This window comes from Syngnathus scovelli, chromosome 13 (genome assembly GCF_024217435.2).
Source record: "Syngnathus scovelli strain Florida chromosome 13, RoL_Ssco_1.2, whole genome shotgun sequence".
In the NCBI taxonomy this organism is placed as follows: domain Eukaryota; kingdom Metazoa; phylum Chordata; class Actinopteri; order Syngnathiformes; family Syngnathidae; genus Syngnathus; species Syngnathus scovelli.
Genome location: NC_090859.1, coordinates 11,816,957 through 11,835,697, shown reverse-complemented (window position 1 = coordinate 11,835,697; position 18,741 = coordinate 11,816,957). Strand labels below are relative to the sequence as shown.

The 18,741-nt window shown below is 41.0% G+C and overlaps 2 protein-coding genes across 3 annotated transcripts; both read right to left on the bottom strand.

Annotated features, from left to right (window-relative positions):
• Positions 1 to 39: 39 nt before the first annotated feature.
• On the bottom strand, positions 40 to 14,245 carry LOC125979547 (patatin-like phospholipase domain-containing protein 7). The gene is made up of 37 exons (XM_049737893.2): positions 14,123 to 14,245; positions 13,782 to 13,825; positions 13,653 to 13,707; positions 12,997 to 13,080; positions 12,679 to 12,766; positions 12,511 to 12,593; positions 12,327 to 12,436; positions 12,108 to 12,248; positions 11,876 to 12,035; positions 11,710 to 11,790; positions 11,203 to 11,331; positions 11,047 to 11,127; positions 10,380 to 10,509; positions 10,218 to 10,289; positions 10,059 to 10,132; positions 9,825 to 9,980; positions 9,674 to 9,751; positions 9,382 to 9,587; positions 9,177 to 9,308; positions 8,933 to 9,056; positions 8,400 to 8,513; positions 8,233 to 8,299; positions 7,995 to 8,144; positions 7,639 to 7,702; positions 7,394 to 7,562; positions 6,357 to 6,539; positions 6,157 to 6,275; positions 5,920 to 6,076; positions 5,095 to 5,211; positions 4,921 to 4,990; positions 4,697 to 4,813; positions 4,462 to 4,610; positions 4,222 to 4,374; positions 4,015 to 4,134; positions 3,187 to 3,271; positions 2,685 to 2,800; positions 40 to 2,038 (listed from the first exon to the last, which is right to left on the bottom strand). Exons 2-37 carry the CDS (start codon positions 13,796 to 13,798, stop codon positions 1,925 to 1,927), a joined length of 4,065 nt encoding a protein of 1,354 aa, XP_049593850.1. The 5' UTR covers positions 13,799 to 13,825; positions 14,123 to 14,245; the 3' UTR covers positions 40 to 1,924.
• Positions 14,246 to 14,544: 299 nt separating this feature from the next.
• clic3 (chloride intracellular channel 3) lies at positions 14,545 to 18,284 on the bottom strand. 2 transcript variants are annotated; one of them, XM_049737953.1, is made up of 7 exons: positions 18,127 to 18,284; positions 17,979 to 18,054; positions 16,538 to 16,647; positions 16,076 to 16,201; positions 15,886 to 15,992; positions 15,358 to 15,533; positions 14,545 to 15,293 (listed from the first exon to the last, which is right to left on the bottom strand). In XM_049737953.1, the coding sequence occupies exons 2-7, from the start codon at positions 18,036 to 18,038 to the stop codon at positions 15,129 to 15,131; spliced, it is 744 nt and encodes a 247-aa protein (XP_049593910.1). In that variant the 5' UTR covers positions 18,039 to 18,054; positions 18,127 to 18,284; the 3' UTR covers positions 14,545 to 15,128. The 2 variants fall into 2 exon arrangements, with proteins under 2 accessions (XP_049593910.1, XP_049593912.1); XM_049737955.2 differs by having other exon boundaries at positions 18,136 to 18,274.
• Between the last annotated feature and the right edge of the window lie 457 nt (positions 18,285 to 18,741).

The window sequence follows — 18,741 nt, the reverse complement described above, 5'->3', positions numbered from 1 at the left end:
AGCTAAAAGGTTGAATGAGAGTACAAACGGTTGCGTTTGTGTGTGTGTGTGTGTTTGTTTCAGTCACCTGGCGTGCTTCCACACGTAGCATCAGCGTCTCATCCATCACCGTTTTAAACAAGCTGTGAAACACTCACTCTGGCCAAAAAACATCAATTTCTTTGTACTTTGGTTTTCTGGAAACACCCCAAAAAAGTACAACACAGCAGAAGTAACAACCCCTTGGCTCCAATTAAGGTGGAGAGAAAAAGCCTACACAATCGCAAGTCAGGGTTTTGTGATTTAAAAAAAAAGATACATAATTTCCAAACTTTTTTTCCACCATTAAAATGACCTATAACTTGTAATTATTAATAGCGGATAATTGGCTTGTATGCACAAATTCTGTCCTGATTTCAGATGGCTTTTTATTTGGGTCAGGTCTAGTGAGTGGTCTTATGTTGCCCCCAGTACCACTGTGAAAAAATTGTGAGCGCCTTCATTATTCAAGTTGCAGCTAATATTAAAGGTGAGAAAAAAGTTTTAAAATGATTTATGTTGGTCTAATTTTTGAATCTCACAAAAAAAAAAATACTTCTATCCACTATAGCTAGCATCAGATGTGGTTTCCAAGGTTGAATTTTCCTAAGATTGCACAATTTGGAAAAAAAAAAAATAATTAAGGTGTCTTTGGTTAAAGGCACCTCTACGTTCACATAAAAGTTCAAAACTTGAACCGTCGTCATGAAGTATATCAGTGCAAAGACGTCAGCAAAAAATATGAGATGATTTGCTTTTTTTTTTTTTTTTTTTGAGGGGGGTGGACATTTTTGCACTATGCAATCTAAACGAGAGACGAGTCGGGTATTAACGAAATCGTGCATGATGAAGCTGGAGATCTATCAAAATTAAGGCATAGAGATTTGGCTTTTCGATTTTGCATCGTTAAACTCCTTTCTTCAACTGACACATGAATGAGCTGCAAAAGGCTGCAACTACTTGTACTTTTGTTTAAAGTTAAGTTTTGATATTTTATTTTACATGTCTCAACTTATTTATTAACCTACACAAAATTTATGCATGTTACTTAACAAAATTGCACGCAGTTAATATAGAATTTATGACCACCTCAGTTTGAGGCTACAAGGTGTGGCCACTGTACCCTCCTCACTATAAAAGGCATTTAATGAATACGAAAAATTGACATACATTTGTCATTGCACTACATGAACAAAGGATTGCAAGCTACATTTAAACGATTAAATGATTGACGACTGTGACGACATAAACAATTTTTTTTGAAATTTAACACATAGGGTTTGATATGAAAAAAATAAATCAATATTTGCATTGATGTGCATATCTGGACTGATGGGTCTATTTGTTCTCTGTACGGTGCTCTTGGTTGGGGGGGGTAACAATAAATCTCGCGTGGCAAGTAGAGGCGACACGGGCCCATCAAAAACAGTCAAGTATATCTAAAGTATTTTTTTTCTTTTCCTTTTGCAAAAAAGGCATTCTGTATTATGCCTTTTAAACTCATAATACAAAGTGTATTAAAAGGCAACAGCTAGGCTTTTTTGATGGTTGAATTCCGAGATGGAAAAAAAGTGGGCATTGCGGCGGTTCATTTTTTTCCACCTTTCTGCTAATGCACAGAATTAATATCATTATTTTTAACAAATTTGCTATATAATCATGATTTTCCCATATTTTCAGTGTGCCCCTAATATACGTTCATACAAATTGACCCGATAGCGCTTTTGCAATTGCTTCGCTTCTTCACTGATGCGATCCATTTAAAGCTCTCAATATGAGAAATGATGATGGTTGGGAATGAGCGGGACTAGAAGATGAATGAAGGTTAATCTTAGAGAGCCATGTGGTAAAGATGGGATGTAATAGAGGCCAACGGTGGTCTAACGTCCCTTCGTTATTGCACTTATCACTTGGCGGAACGTTTGGAAAGTACTTCCTGGTTGGCTGAGATGTTCAGTGAGTGTTCGTGGCCGGAGACTGCATCCACACGACGGATACTTCTTTCGTCCAGTTCTTCATCCTGAGGATCGTAAGGGTGTTCATTAAGAGAATGTGTCAATACAAAATAAGACAAATTTGTTGAATTGAAATCGTATTGCTTGTCCTATTGATGGTTATTTCAACTGGTCCTTTAATTATTACTAATTATCAATTTTGTAATGATACATCAATATAATTTTGAAAAGTCAGAGGAAATAATTATCAATATTATAAATGTTAATATACCACCATTTTGAAAATGTCACAGAAATGTAAGGGTCTGAGGTGCAGCATTTTTTTAACATTGACGTGACTAAAATTGTAATATTAATTGAATAAAGTCATATCATAAGAACATAGTAACAGAAATATGACTTATAAGGGGGTCAAGAATCTATATTAAAAAATATTTGAATACAAAAAAAAATCAAAATAAGTGCTAAGCTACAAAATAAAACAACTCGAAATATTACGAATACGTCAACCTTCCAAAATATGATGTTTGATTTGGCCTCACCTTATTTTTCTTCCGCATAAGGCTGACTCACTCACTCAAAAGAAACGAAACACTTTCAGTTTTAACCTAAACCACTTGTTGTCGAATGTGCCTGACATGAGTGAAAATGTGACTCAGCGGTTGTGGTGCTTGCAAGAGATCACCCGCCCGCGCGACCAAAGGCCCGCACCGTGTCGGCAGTCTCCTCCCCTTCAGTATGCTCTCCATAGTGACCGTATAGCTCCAGGTCAGACAGTGCGCTCTCCACTGCCTCCTCGTCATAGTCAGTGTGGTAGTCTGACTCCTCTGACGGGGGAGAGTGGTGAGGACAAGAGGAAAATGAATAAAAAATAAATAACATTGTGGGGCTGTCGGGGAAGAAGGGAGACAGATGGAAGTGGGCGTGCGAGTGGCGAGGTCGGAAGAGCAAATAGAGAAACAATCCGTGATTGGATGAATGCGCACACCGTTACTGCAGTCAAAGCAAATATGTCAGTTTTTGCTTCATTCGGAAACACTGCGGAAAATTTCAGTTCGTGTTTACTGCAAATAGCAAGAAGTGACTGAATCAAGCACAACAAGAGGAAAAAAGTAGGAAACCAAGTTAGAGAATAGCACCAGCATGCATGTATGTGTAGTATGAGTGTATTTGCGCATGCTGAAATAATAAAAAGATGACTGTGTGGTTTTACCATCCACCAGGGCGGGTTTGACCGGCTCAATGCGAGACACGATTTCCGCCAAGTCGGTGAAGGAAGCGTTGGGGCATGTCACTACCTAATAGGCACAAAGACAACCTCAGTGAATGGAAAATAAACATCCATCACTTGTATATTCAATTTGCGACACCTGTACTTCCGTTTTCACTCAGCGCTGACAAATGCAAAGCAAGACGACTTTTTTGACATAAAGTACAAAGCATGGCTACGCCATTATATGTCGCGCTCGTTTCCCCAGGAGAGATACACAAGCCTCATTAAACGCATATGTGGGCCGGCTATTGTTTGTTGCAGAAAGAAAGCAAACACAATTGATATATACAAAACATTCTCAAGGTTGATTGTTTCCAAGCTTGCATTTCTGCTTTGAATAATGTTTGTTTGTAGCAGTAGTGATGACACAATGAGGCTCTTATTTATTTTTGAGGCATCAGGAGAAGGAGTCATAATATTTCAGGCCGACTAGACATTTATAATGAACAAGTGTATTTTTGGTGGCGTCTGATAGCAGGTCAGATAACAACATTGCGATTAGTGATATAAAGCCACAGTGAGCCCAAAGCTGGAAAGCCGTGACGCACTTTTGGCACAAAACAGAGTGCGGCATAAAAGCTGATTACGGTTGGTCTGGGAATGATGGAAAAAAGCCAATTATTGATGGAACGCTTCATCAAAATGTCAAGTCTGCTTTGTCGTGCCGGGATTCTGTATTAAAGCGCAGCACTAAAAAAATCCCGCCGTGTCTAAAGGATTGTGATGTAAGACGCAGACCGAAGGCCGAGTGACCAAGCGGGTGCTTACATTGTTCTTGCATTGCGTGTTGTAAAATTCCTCTTGGTGTCTGTCTTTCAGCATTTTGTCCACAACTCCACTTCGAGTCCACACGTCAAACACAGTTTTACCGTGCTGGTATCCCACCTCCTAACAAGACATACGTGTATTGATGTGAGTTTTCTATTTTTTTAAATGATAGAATTAAAACAATACATGATGATGGCGTTCCCATACAGCAATCTCGTCGAACTTCCCAAACTCCAGCGTCCGATATCTGTCGATGGGCGGGCGGATATACTCGCAGTAGTCGCTGTTCTTCACCGACTCCAAGTGTCGAACGCAGCACACGTAGGCCAAGCGGGTTTGGATCTCCGCCATGTTCAACACCTGAGCACATGTGAGAAACCCCCGAAATTATACTCGCTAAAGTCAAGGTCAAGTTACCTTATATTAATTTTGAATCAATGCCTTTACCTTGACTTTCTCTGCCAGGGGATTGAGGCGTTTCCATAGCAGCCACCAGCCAGAAAGCGAGTCGCCGTAATTAGTGAGGTTAGTTTCATCGCGGCTGCCCACGTCGATAGCGATCACCACTTTGGCCCCCATGGAGCGTGCCACATCAGCTGGCAGTGGCAAAAAAAAAAGAATAAAGCTGAATAAGTCTTTGACAAGATAAAAAATACAAAATTAGGCAGCTATAAAGAAAGACCTGGCAGGTTGTTGATGTACCCTCCATCCATAAGGAGGTGTCCATCTTTCGGGTCACAGAGAGGCGGCAGATACCCCGAAAGGGACATGCTGGCGCGAACGTACCTCCAAAGAGAACCTCAAACGGCAAACACGAACAATCTTGCTATGATGTCTTTACAGCGACGAGTAAGAGATATTTTTAATAAAGCACTTTCGATGTTCATCAGGAGTACGTGCACCTACCATCAGTGTGCACTCGCATTGCGGAGGCAGTAATGTCAGCTGTGATATTGAAATATGGGATCCAAAGATCCTGCGTACACAAAGACATAAACAGGTAACAGATTTAAAGGCTTACTCATTCTGCCGCCAGTATCTCCTCCTTTCTTCAATTCCATCGGAATCACCTCATCTCACCTCAATTTGCTTGCTCTTGAAGACATTGCTGATACTGGAGTTGAAGGCCGCGCCAGAAAACATAGACGTGATCGGGTATGTTAAATCGAGAACCTTCTTGAATACTGAAGTCATTTCCTGCGGCGAGAGAGAATGAAAATTAGGTTTGCTTTCGTCCTTATACTGAATAAAAACAGCATTTGACCAAGCTGAGTGCTTCCGCTGAAGATAATGTCGAATCTGCCAGATTGTTAATGGCATTTTTTTTTTCCATTTTTATTTCTTCTACCAGATGCACGCAGCATCTCACTGTTGGGCTTTTGGACTATCATTACGCGCATAAACAAAGTATTCATTTTGCGTTTGAGATTAAACGATTCCCTGTTCAAGTCACCTTCACAAAGATCCACCGCTGTCGATGACATGTTGAAAGTGACAAAACAAGCAAAAATGTAAAACCACTTCTAAAAGAGGAATAGGAGGAGCCGAATATTAATGTGCTCATCCAACCCACATAAACAAAGTGTCTTCATGGAGATAACTTCAAGTATGACATCAAGGGAGAAATCCCCAAGCGCTGCAAGTCAACCCGCATGACGCAAATTCCTGAGGACGATGTGATCAGCATCAAAGTTTCACCATAAGCTAATTCATTCCGGCGTCTTTTCTTAATGAGGATGGAAATGGGCTTTTAAATTGCCTTTTGATGATATCTGGAATATGATTTGTGATGCTCTCCGGTGGTATGATTAAAATACGGCTGCCTCCTGGCTTTGAATACATGATGGGGATCCTCAAATGTAAATAAGGGAGCTCGTGGTTTAGAGCAGCCACGACAATTTTTACCATTGCCCATTCTCGTGCTCTCATCCTCATGCGGCTGTGGCTGCGGTCCTCGGCGTAGAGCGCCCCCAACAGGGAACCTATAGAGGTGCCGCCGACGAGGTCGACTGGGATGCCGGCTTCGCAGAGGGCTCGCACGATCCCAACCTGGGAACAACCTCTATAAAAAAAAAAAAAAGGGCACAGACATGTAAGGCCTGAAAACTTAACACTGACAAGTTGGTATTTATTGAGCTTTACCTGGCCCCGCCTCCACCCAGAACGAGGGCAATGCCGTTCCCAGTGAGGACTCGGGCCAATCGGGAGAAATCTGAGTGGCGGTCGGCCGGCTTCTCGAACACACGCTGATATAGCTCCAACTTAAAAAAAAAACATGATTGGCAGAATTAGAACATAAAAGATGTTGTAGGATGACTTCTGTATAAAGCATTCCCTCCCACCAGTTTGGGCAGGCTCCTCTTAGAGAAAACCCGTCGTGGACATGATAGATGGAGGTGTCTGGAGATCCAGCTACGCATGTTAAGCCAGTCCACGGTGCCCTTGGGAGGGGGGCCGTCTTCTTTGTGCAGCAGCACCAGCTGCTTCTGGGCGCGCACGGCACTTGCTTCCAGCATGCGTTCCAGCTAGAGGGACACCATTAACATTTTTACAGGCGCCGTAAGTGCTCACATGCGTGGAATAATGACAAGTGAATGTTTGCGGGTAAAGACAGAAGGTGTCTGAATTGAAGGGAAAGTAGTAATTGCAGAGGTGTTATCTGGAACTCGATGTTTTGAAAGCAAGATGTTGTGTGTGTATGTGTGTTCCTGCAAGATGAAACCCTCAGCTGTGACTCATTCTGTGCCCCAGCAAATATTGATCCTTCTTTCCGTTTCCCCGACCGTCTCTTGTTAAATGTGGACACATTCCTTTATTTCTGTTTGCCCATTGTCCTCCCCTGAGAAAGCAATTATTTCTCCATCCGCTAGACGGTCACTTCCTGCCTCTACCCTTTTCTTAATATCCATCTGCTGTTACCTTATATTACCTTATGTTACCTAGGGTCAAATGCAAACAGAATGCTGTTACAATAGCTAAATACCTTAGGATATATTTTGTATTTCAAGTTAAGTCAAATTTATTTAAATAGCCCTAAATCGAAGAAGAGTCTCAAAGGCCTTCACCTGCCTCCAGTTGACCATTTTTAAACAAGAACACTTAATCACGGTGTTAAATGCGCTAGCCTTATCAGTCTTGGGTTATCTTAGCAATTAGCAAAGCTTCTCCATCTTTCTTTGTCATCCTTTTGCGAGCTCGATACTTTTTAAGCTGCTTATTTTGTCATGTTTACTGACTCAGGAGCGAATCTGCAATGTGTTTTGCCAAACTCGTAGCCGGCGAAGCTTGTTGGTAGCTAGCTAGCTAGTTGGTTGCAGCCCAAGTAGGACTGAGCTTACCTTGAGCAAGTTCGTTTCAGTCTCACGGATGAATCTCTCACCTCTCCGACGGCAGGATCCTGCTCGCCCAGGCCCACGATGATGATGCAGTCGGCCTGACGGATGCACCGCTGGGTCCAAGGAGTTAGCGTGTAATCTGTTTGGTAGAGAACTATCCGATGGATGTCTTCCTGTTGGCCCAACCAGCTGGACAGACGATATTCATGAACACTGTGGTGGGAAAGAAGCAGGACATGGAGTAAGATTACTGGCCGAACTTAAAAAGTGTCATTTAAAATAAAAATACCTGTCTAGTGCTGCAGCTCCAAGGCGTTGCTTAATTATATCACTGGTCAATAGAAGAGTGGGACCTGAATGTGAAAGCAGTAAATGGGGCGTCACATTTTATACTTCAGCACCGACCTTCTGTTTGATTTATTACAAAGTAGCTCCTCGTATTGATATGTCCTTTATTTTTGTCCTGTGAGAAACTTTATCGAGAACAACACTGTCACCGAGCCTTACAATCAATCAATTTAACAATCTTTTGAATGACATCTTCATAAGCTCAAACGTAAACAGGATATTGAACATTCATCTGCGGGAAAGCAGAAAAGGTCAAATCCAGCAAAGTCGGAGCTTCCATATAGTATTTATTTGTACCTATTGCGAGGAGTGCATGCTGCAGCTCCAGAGTAAAGGTGGTGAGCGGCACCTCCTCGGAGACGGGCAGGACTGTCACTGTGGAGAGGTTGGAGGCCTGGCTGCCAGCGTCCCATTTACTGCCCGGGGTGTGCAGTGCCAAACTGCGACCTGGGGGAACAGAGTCCATGTTATTGATTACTGAACAGTTTTTTTTTTTAGTCAATCACGAATAAACAACTGTAAAAAGTTCACACACCATTGAGAGGGAGATTAACCTGCTGGAGGATCTTCTGCCCAAGCAAGTGGATGAGTCTGGTGACGACCTGCGATGCAAAAACATTGTTTTGAGGCAAATCTGAGATGGAGTATGTATGACACAGAGGAGAACGTGAATGATCTAAAGTTCCAAGGCCTTCAGGCTACCTGCGGGAACTTCCGCTTGATGGAGCTGAGGGCGCCCTCGGGCAGTTTGGCGAGCTCGGAGTCCCGTACGGCGTGGACGGTGGTGGCTCTGTTTTGATGGGTTAGGGCCTCCACCTGAAAACGGCAGAACTTTAAATCCCAAGCTAAAGATGGATAAAACTTTTTATCTCTCTTCACCCCCATATACTCTGGAGTAATTTTATCTTCATAATTAGTGATTGGAAAGCAACAGAGTGGTGTGAAACACAACTCCTACAAAAATGACCTCCTGGTAACCGTAACCATAGCATCCTTCGACTCAAGTATTATTAGAACTATCATGTCAGAACGAAAAAAATATACCTATGCATCAATTAATGCTGATAAGATGTGAACTAATTATACACTGCACGCCCACGTACCAAGTTATAAGAATAATGCAGGTATGGCGAAAACAACCCTGCAACAAACCTTCAATTATTACGATTAATTGTATTTTGCTTATTAAAGTGTTGTTACTGGGGAAAAAACAAAACAAAGATTTTGGCCTTTACCACTCCAATCAGGTCACCGCGGCCGTACTCTCCTATCAGTTCCTTCTTGCCATCCTCCTTCATGATTACAGAGCGCAGTCGTCCACTGAGCACAATAAAAGTGCTGTCGGATTTCTCGCCCTGCCTGGAATATACGCTTCCATTAACAGCAATTCAACATAACAAGTTTTGAGAAGTGTTCATCTTTACAGAAAGGGACGGCCAGATGGCAGGAAGGTATTAAGCGCAAATTTGCGGCAAGTACCTGTAGACGGCCCTGCCGGCTTCCACGGCCATCCAATCGAGGGCAAAGTCAATCTGTCTGACAAACGATGACATCCTCTTCACCACCGTGTGAGCGACGTTTAGGACTACTTTGGGTTCCGCACGCATTATCCTGAGGAGGAAAAAAAATGGTTATATCAAGCGTGTTATTTACACATACAAACAAACCAATTTAATCCACTAACTCGTAGAAATGGGTTTTGGAAATGGAGAGGAAGCTGCAGTCACGCTGAGCTCGGACGGTAAATATGAGGGGCTCGCCGGTCAGGACAGCAAGCTGACCCACGAGCTCTCCAGGGTGAGTCACAAAAAGACGCGTGTCCTCCTCACGGTCGATCATCCTCTGGTAAACATGGAGTAGGCCTGAAATAACAAACTGGATGCTCACTTCCTGAAAAAAAAAAAAAGCGCAGAGGACAGAAAAGTGATTCTTTTGTTTTATATATGTTTATATGAAAAAATAAGCCATTTAATCACCTGATCTCCTTGACGAGCCACAACCGAACCAGCTTTTACTTGGTGGAGGGTCACTCTTCCCTCGAGAAGGCTGGGATCCTGCAAACAATATACACGATACATCTGAGATCAAATTCAAACAAACAAAAAAAAAATCATGTTAGATAAAAACCTGCAACTGGATGATCACTAGCAGGTCTTTTTTAGCAGCCTGGAAGATTGAACCGCTCTTGCTAAGGTGGATGTTGTCAGACTGCCCCCCGTTGTCCGTGTAGTGAAACACCTCAGAGGGCGTATGCTGCATGGTCACGCTCTTCTTCAGGTTGGACTGCATGTGCGGAGGCAATGTTGATGAAAAAAAACGGCAGTATTGATAAAAGCGAGTTCATCTTTAGTTTACTTTTACCTTCTGACTTGCAGGACTGGGCGGAGGCTCATCGATGTTGACTCGAGCCCGTTCGCACGCCATTGTCATGTCGCCTGTAACCAGTAATGTGATGAGTACCTGTGCGATCTCCTCTTAATGACCGATTGAGTTATCACCCCAAGTTTAACAGTGATCAACCTGCGCTGTCGGCGGGCAAGGAGATGGATCGCTGCTTCCTGTAGCTGTTCGAAGGACTGTCCTTTACGCCATCTGCTTCACATAAAGCAAGACAGTTTTGGATCCAAACCAGTAAGAGAGATGAAATCAATGTGTGTGTGTGTGTGTGGGGGGGGGGGGGACCTGTCTCCGTAGGGCTCTCCATGCTCCCCACAGCTACCTCATCTTGGAAGTGCAAACGGCGAGAGGTCTTGCCAGAGATTGCCTCACTCGCCGCCATGTTCACATTGGACAAAGGCACTGCGTGGCTTTCCTGTCAATTCAACAACAAAACAGTCCAATAAAATATGCATAGTGACGACATAAATAATCGTTTCTGGTTTCATGAAGGGTATTTATTTGCCGTTTAAAATACACAACTGCCTTTTTTAAACCCTAATTCTGGAGGATTATTAATTCAAAAGTGTAACCTCTGCTTGTGACACATTTTTAGACTTGGGCTGAGGTGTGATTTATATTTAATAGCACATCTACTGTAATATATTTTAACGCCTTTAGCAATTGGCCCCTTTCAAGTATTCTCTTATGAAAGATATTTCTGGTCGTAAAGTTTCCTCTGAAGGGGTGCTCACGGTTTATTCGTTTTGACCCGGTATGAAGGACAGTGTTATGATGCTGCGCTTAATGTTGTGTGAAATTAGCTTGCATGTGCAGGACAGAGGGTTTATGTCACTTTCTGTAAATGTGCACGGATGGTTTCCTTGCCAGCAGCTGCTAACGTCAGTGGCTCTGCATCAGAGAGTACAGAGAATACACAAGTTAAATGCATACTGATCATCCTCCCTCCTACCGGATTGAACAGCTCGGTGGTCAGGCCCAGGTAGTTATGTAATGCCAAGAAGGTGACCCTTTGGAGCCGCACCATGATGATCTGAAAACACACAATATTTTCTTTTATTCACATTAAAATGATTTTGAGCAATAACACACACTGACACCACGTTACCTGAATGACGCGCACAAGCGTCTCAGGGTATTTCTTGAACACAGACTCAAAGGCGGATGCGGGTAAACGCAAGATGGTGGAGCGTGTGGCTGCACGAGCGGAAACAGTCTTGTAAGGAGCTGGAAAACCCTGAATAAGGAAAGAAAAAGAAGTCAAATGTGATTTTTTTTAAATATATTCAATTGGCTAAGTACTTAGTAATAAAGAATGGAAGTTAACGAAAAATGACCATGTGGCCATAGTAGCATATTAATTAATTGCTGCCTAACATAACCTACTGGATAATTGAAAACTAATTATTCACGCCCATCCCTTGTACCTAGTTTAATCTTCCAATTTGGACCAATAAGAAAAGACATTGAGAGAGGGAAATGACATTAGGCCATTTCATTTGCATGGAAGAGGATGGAGAAAGCCTGAAGAAAATATATCAATGAACTCCTTGACTCAAAGGAGAGAGCAGACCCAGACAGATAAGAGGAGCGACTGTGAAATGAAGTCACTCGCCGTGATGATGTCCAGAATACTGAGCAAGCTGTGTACGCTGTCGCCAGGAAGAACATCCTTCACTGCCACCTCTGTGCCGTCCTACAAGGCAGAAAAAAAAGAGATTTCTTTTCTGTGATGTTGCTAAAAACAAGGGCAAAAAAATCTTTTTTTTTCGTAATCCAACATTTTCCAAGATACAGAGCTCAAGTCGTCCATCCTGGACCACATAGATGCTGTCGTCGTCATCTCCGGGTTTGAAAAGACCCTCGCCCTCCTGCAGCTCAACAAACACCATGTGGCGACACAGCTCGAGGAAGAGAGGTTTGTCAAAATGTCCCAACACCCTACAAAAAAAACACAGCAACGTTTTTGAATTTCCTCTGGAGTTGCACAAAAACATTTCATCAAACCCCCACCTGACATTCTTCAGCATGTAGAGAACCTCGGACGGCAGATTGGAGCTTTGGACGTCGAACTCGGTCAGGTCGGCCTCCAGCAGAGAAGGTGGCGGTTCTTTAGGCTGAAGAGTCGGAGGATCTTTACGGATGCGAAGGATTCTGTTCAGAGGAACACAGGGTTCATTTAGCAGACTTGACCGCACACATTCGGAAAATGCTTTTTCCTTCGCGCCATACTTGCGAGCAATGCTAAGAACTTTGGTTCTTTTGCGCACTCGCTGCGGTTGCTTTGATACTGAGGTAGATGATGATAAAGAAGATGGAGGAATTGCGGACAAAGTCTGCACCTTGAAAAAAAAAATTATAAAAATTTTAGGAACAAAACCTGAAGGAAAGCATTGTTGGAAGGAAAAGCGAATACCTTGCGCATTATTTTCCGACCATAGAAGAGCACTTTATCTCGTTTTCTGAAGCGATAATGAGGTACACCAGGCTGCTGTTCACCTAATAAAAAGAGCCCAATTGGGAGAATTGTCAACATTATTGACATTGAGACTTGAAATATCTTCAGTATCAACGTGGGACTCACGAGCATGCTTGAACCTCCTGTATAAGAAGAGAACCACAATCCCGATCATTGCGACTGCGACGACAGCACCTATCAGGACACCAGTGAGCTGGAAGATAAACAATACAGAACTTACTGTACTTAAGATTTTTTACAAATAAAAAAAAGAAAGGCTTCGGCCGCACACTGGCTTGTGATGCAATCAAAACAGAAGTTCAGAATCTTAAAACCAGAAGAGGGCGCTGTTGACTGTGTTCTTATTTACTTTCAATTTAGTGATAGGAAGGGTCAATATAAGTTTAGCAAATTTTTATCGCACAAAAATGGAAACGTATTTACCATAGTGGTCTGCATCCTTTCCTCCACAAACTGTTGCACTCGTGCTGTTACTGCTGTGATGTCATTCTTGCCGTGCACCAGCATCTAACACAAGCATTATTAAACAACACAAAGCATTGTGAGAATTGACTAGCCATTATTTTCTATGCTATGATTTTCTTCTCTCAAGGTACCACTACACTGTGGTACTGTTGTGTAATTTACAAAAAAATGCAGTCCAGCCTGCTTGACTGTTACTCCAGTAATGCAACACACAATCGCCATTTAATGCATTCATTCAGTATCTATTTAAGGTCTATTTCTAAGTCTATGTTTAAGTGACACCTAATGTGTCAGCATATATATTTAATATGTACGTATTAAGATCCAGATTGGAAAGAAGCCTCTGCTTGTGTTTTGTTTTTGTCATTTCAGCCAAGATCCAGATTGGAAAGAAGCCTCTGCTTGTGTTTTGTTTTTGTCATTTCAGCCATTCACCCTTCCATGACACTTGTGCCACTTGACAAGAAAAAGCCGAATTGCAACACTGCAGTCCAGCCAGTGCTGTCTGGGTCAGAGTCCAGGATAAAAAAATGGGAAACGATCCCTGTAGATAAACTTTTGTACTGTCCTAATCGTGTTGCACATCACAAACTTCAATCAGATGTAAAACTTACTGAACTGGCCCATCCGCAGATGTCTCCATCGTCACCCCCTGCACGGCAATCCATCCTGCATCATATGTCACATGATCAGTCACATGTTAATTACTTGATATACATAATTTATTTACGAGATTGACATACTCGGACATGAGGAGCATCACGTTGGCGTGGCTTGTTTGTGTGCACTACGAAAACAACATTTTACATACAATTAAAACACAACGCCAGTCATTGTCAATACCTTAATGCATGTTTGTTATATTGAAATACTATTCGGCATAACAAGTCATACGTTCACAGTACGAGATAAACAACGGCAACTCTCCATCACCGAAGCTATGGAATGTTAGCAATAATAACATTAGCGAGCTAGCTAAGAGCTAACGGTTGAAACTCATACCAGAAGAGGCATTAATGCCGGTGTCAATGTACGAAGTCAAAACGGTATCCGGTAATGTTGTATGTGCGTAGACCACACTTACTTTACGGTGTTTTTAGGCGAGAGGGTGTCAAATTTAGGTCATTGTCAAAACTGGCGATGGACTAAAATTAGCTGGCAGCTAACAAAGTTTTCGATGCGCTGTCACTTGCTTTAGCCCCGCCTATTTTATAGCATTGACCAATGGGCAGGCAGATCTGCAGTTGCTATGGTACCATTGAATTGAGTCATCCAATCAGAACAATCTTGTTCCATATTTTCATGCGTCGCCAGTAGCAAGTTTAAAATAACCTTAAATCCCTTTATTTCTCTTATTTATTTGATTGTAGTTATTAACCGTCCAAATAAATAAATAAATAAATAAATAAATAAATAAATAAATAAATAAATAAATAAAAAGTGTGCAGTAAATCACAGATTTGATTTACAAGGTGAGGTGAGTGGGGAAAAAAGTCAAGCAAGAACTTGTTTTATTCACTTTTTATTCTTACATTTTATTTCTAGGGACAGAAAACTGTGAGGAATGGAGACAACAGAATACATATATCAAGAAATTACTGCTCAAAGTAATAACAGTCTTATATATAGGAGGTATTGCTTTCTCTCTAATATGTACAAATATGTCGAGAAAAAGATGCTATGAGATCAAAACCAATGTTACAACATGAGTTAAGCTTATAAGATTTATATTAAAATGTTATTCCTTCATTGCAGTTTACATTGAGTAAATACCTAATACATACTGTAGATACATTTACAAATAATACGTGATTGCACACTGGCACAGGACATCAATTCTGTGCTCTTTCAAAGGACGCCACAGAAATAACACCATAGGATTTAATAGTCAATGCAGCACGTACATAAGACCTTTAAAAGTAGCTCTGTGGATTTTGAAGATAAATTGTAATCATAATCTGACACAGAGGGTGTCCGGAAAGACATTATACACTTCCTTGTTTCCATTTCTCTGGATTTTTCTGAATGCCTCTTCAATGATAGGAAGGAAGTATATATTAACTTTTGGAACACCCTCTTTGGTCATTCTTCTATTTATTGAGATACTTAGCCACAGATTGGTACGCGATGAGGATCTCGACATCCTTTGGGCAACTCATACGAAACTCCTCCCTTCTGTAGGCGTTGTCCAGGTAACGTTTGAGGCCTTTTAGTTCGGCAGGGATGTCAAAGTCGCGGTACATCTTGCACACCACCTAGTTGAATTTAACAAAGTAGATGTAAATACCATGAAATAAAATCTATTTATGAATGTCTCACCTTGACAATGTTGAGTTTGGGAAGCAGGTTGCAGTCAGCCAAAGTGAGCGAGTCTCCATCCAGGTAGGGACGTGTAGATTCTGTAGCGTACGGGTTCTGGTCCAACTCATGAGGCAGCGGTGTCTCCAAGTACATGTTGAGCTTCACCAGGGTTGATAGGAAGTTCTTCTGTAACACTGAAACGAAAATACAGATTACATTTTGTACTAAGATCCACCCTCCAGATATTTGCTTGTCTACACTGTCATCTGGTGGCTGGTATTAAAAAAAAAAAAAAGAGGCCTTCATGTGATGCAATCAATTGTGCCGAGAAGTCAGATGGACGAGAAGTTCCATAGTTAGTATCACACTTATGTAGCATTACTGGAAACACTTTGCAGGCATCAGATAAAAAAAAAAAAAACAAAAAAGACAAATACTATAGCAACAGACATCTGCCATAATCCCTGATGATGCCCCGCAACTAAAATAAAATACATTTTCAGATAATGGAAGACAAATATAATTACGCTGTTGCATTTATCTTACTGTCATTTAATCCAGGGATGGGATTCTTAATATACGCTGAGAATTTACGAAAGATGTCTTCTCCGGCTGACAGGGACTCCTTGTATCGACAGCACAATTTGGGATACCTGCCATCGGAAGGTTAAATGAGAAATCCAATTAATCGTTACACTTGTAGGCATTAGGGCAGAGCGAGATGCGGTCGTCTCACTTTGGTGGTGCTAATTTCTCCTCCAGGAACTCCTCAATCTTATTAACGTCTGTTTTGACGTCATCGTTGAAGACCAGGAATGGAGGCTGAGAGCCTGGAGCTAATTCCTTCAACACATCTGGTGCTCTATCAAGGCAACAATTATGATAAAGTTAATTGCTTGTGTTGTTGGAATCATTTGCTATCTATCTACTGTGTTGTTTGTTACAATGACTTCTTCTCCTTGGATTGCAAAATGCTTAGATTTTTTTTCTAGCCAGAAGATACTCATTCAACAAATTAACCTTCTAGTCTGTATTCTTGCATAATATTACGTGTTTTAGTGGTGAACTCATGAGAGGATTTTTAATTGAACCGAATCTATTTGTCCATTTATGGACCAAAAAAAAACAGTACGGAATTGTGCCGAGAACAGAAAGTATGGTGAGTCAGACATTCCTTTTTTAAAAAAATGCTTCTTACCTTTTCATGTCGACTGTGGTGAGTAGAAATTTGACCTTTTTTAACCAGAGAATCATAAAGAGTCTCTGAGAGAAAGGACAGTTACCCACACTTTCAGCATCATTGCTGGCCTGGAAGAAGAAGATAGATAATCAATTAAAAAATATTTTTCACCCTATGATGTGAAATGATTCATCCTGGATCTCGTTTTTTTTTTTTATATATATATATATATATATATATATATATATATATACCACAAACACCTGGCGTTTGAACAGGGGTGTGTAGACTTTTTATATCCATTGTATTTAGACCACAAATGAAATCAAAGGCATCTCAACACAAGCACTTACCCCTGTCATCAATTACACACAATCAAGTGCTTAACCATCAATTAATCAATTATCACACCCGTCCATTAACACAGCGGCAGCACATATAAAGAGCGATAAATTAAGATATGCTGGCATCACCTATGTAAGCAGCATATTAAGTGTATTGCTTATAAATCAAATGTGTTTCTAAGAATTCCTAGAGTTGCCTTGCAGCCACAATTAGATTTTTTTTTTTTTTTAAATCTGGCAGCATTTCAATGAATTTTTATTGCTTCAACCATAACCATTAGCGTGTGCTAGGAATGAGCCCAAACATATTTGGATATGAATGTACTTTAATTACAGGGTATACGATTTTAATAGTCAATTGATTTATGTTGCATTCAAAAAATTATTCAAATTCTGAATATAATTACACATTGATTAATAAAATATAAACGCATAAGAAATATTTAAACAAGTTGAAGAAATATATTTTAACAAGTCCAACAAGGACCTTTTTTTTTTGCATAAAAAATATTTTAACAAGTTGAAAAAATATATATATTTTAACAAGTCAGACAAGGACCATTTTTAATTCTTTACCTTCAACATTTACAACTTGAAACAATTTCTTAACCGTGGGAAAATAATCGCAACCATCACATTGGAATCCAAAAGGCCTTGACATTTTCCTTGGCGGAGGTAGCAACAAAAACATTTTTTGAAATGGCACGCCAGTTTCAAAGTGGCTTCTGGCTTGTGCATCTGACCAAAATGTGATTACATCTTGCTTAGCAGGCTCAGCTCACGCTGTCGTGAGTCCAAAGTGTGCGGAATTTCAAGTGGAGGGACTACACGCCCACATTACGACATAAACAAATGCAATAAAGTTATTAAGTTTGTTCTTGCTTCAAAACAACTCAATTAAACAATTAAAGCAAAGCTGTAAAGCAGTTTGTGTTCTTTAAGGTTATGTTTTAAACCAAAGTATGTTATTTAGTGGGTCCCATTAATCTACCAGAATTATTTTTTAATGCAATATTTGTCTTTTCAGAAGGAAATGTCATAAATGTGTCATTTCAAATGTCATTTTCGATGCATTTTTTGCAAGAAAATTTGAAAATACCAATGACGGGCCTCACCTTGACAAACAGCTCAATGTTGGGATTGTCATTGTTTCTATCCTCCCTTTTTTGGGCCATTTATCCCTTCTCGTTCCTGCAGGGATAACATATTTCAAATTTGCTTCTGCAAAAATCCTTGCAAGATTTGATGAAGTGTTGTACTCACAGTGGATGTTGCTTGCTCTCACCGCTGGTTGCTCTTTCGTTTGATTTGACTCCACTTGTAGTGTTTTCGTGGTAATGTTCAACCTCTGTCTACTTCTTCCTGTCGTCTGTGCGCTGCTGGTATTCGGTTGGTGGCAAACCACACCTGACAATCCACAGCTCCTCCCAGCAATACCTGTGTGACCTGTAAATCTTGTTTTCCCCTTTCGACCTCGTAGCATATTCAGCAAAAAAAAAAAAAAAAAATCTCACTCTGTACTTTCTTTAATTGTTTGTTGTACAACCCTTAACAGCGTCCAGGACTAAAGAGCAAAATTCCCCAAAATGTTTTTAGCCAATATGTCATGATGGCCTCTATTTTGTACAATGCTTGTCGTATAGGTGAGTTGGAGCCAATCCCAGCAGACTGGACGAGAGGCGGGGTAAAAGTCTGGACGTGTTGCCAGACCTATTATGGAAATTGTACTTTTGAATTTGCAGACAAATATATCAAAAGGGACTTTCCACCCATTAAATGTGCCGCCTCGAGGTGTCTCTTTTACATGAACAAGCAACTTCGCTTCCTTTAGTGCCCCCGGTGGCCATGGTAAGAAAAAACATAACCTGACCAATGGGG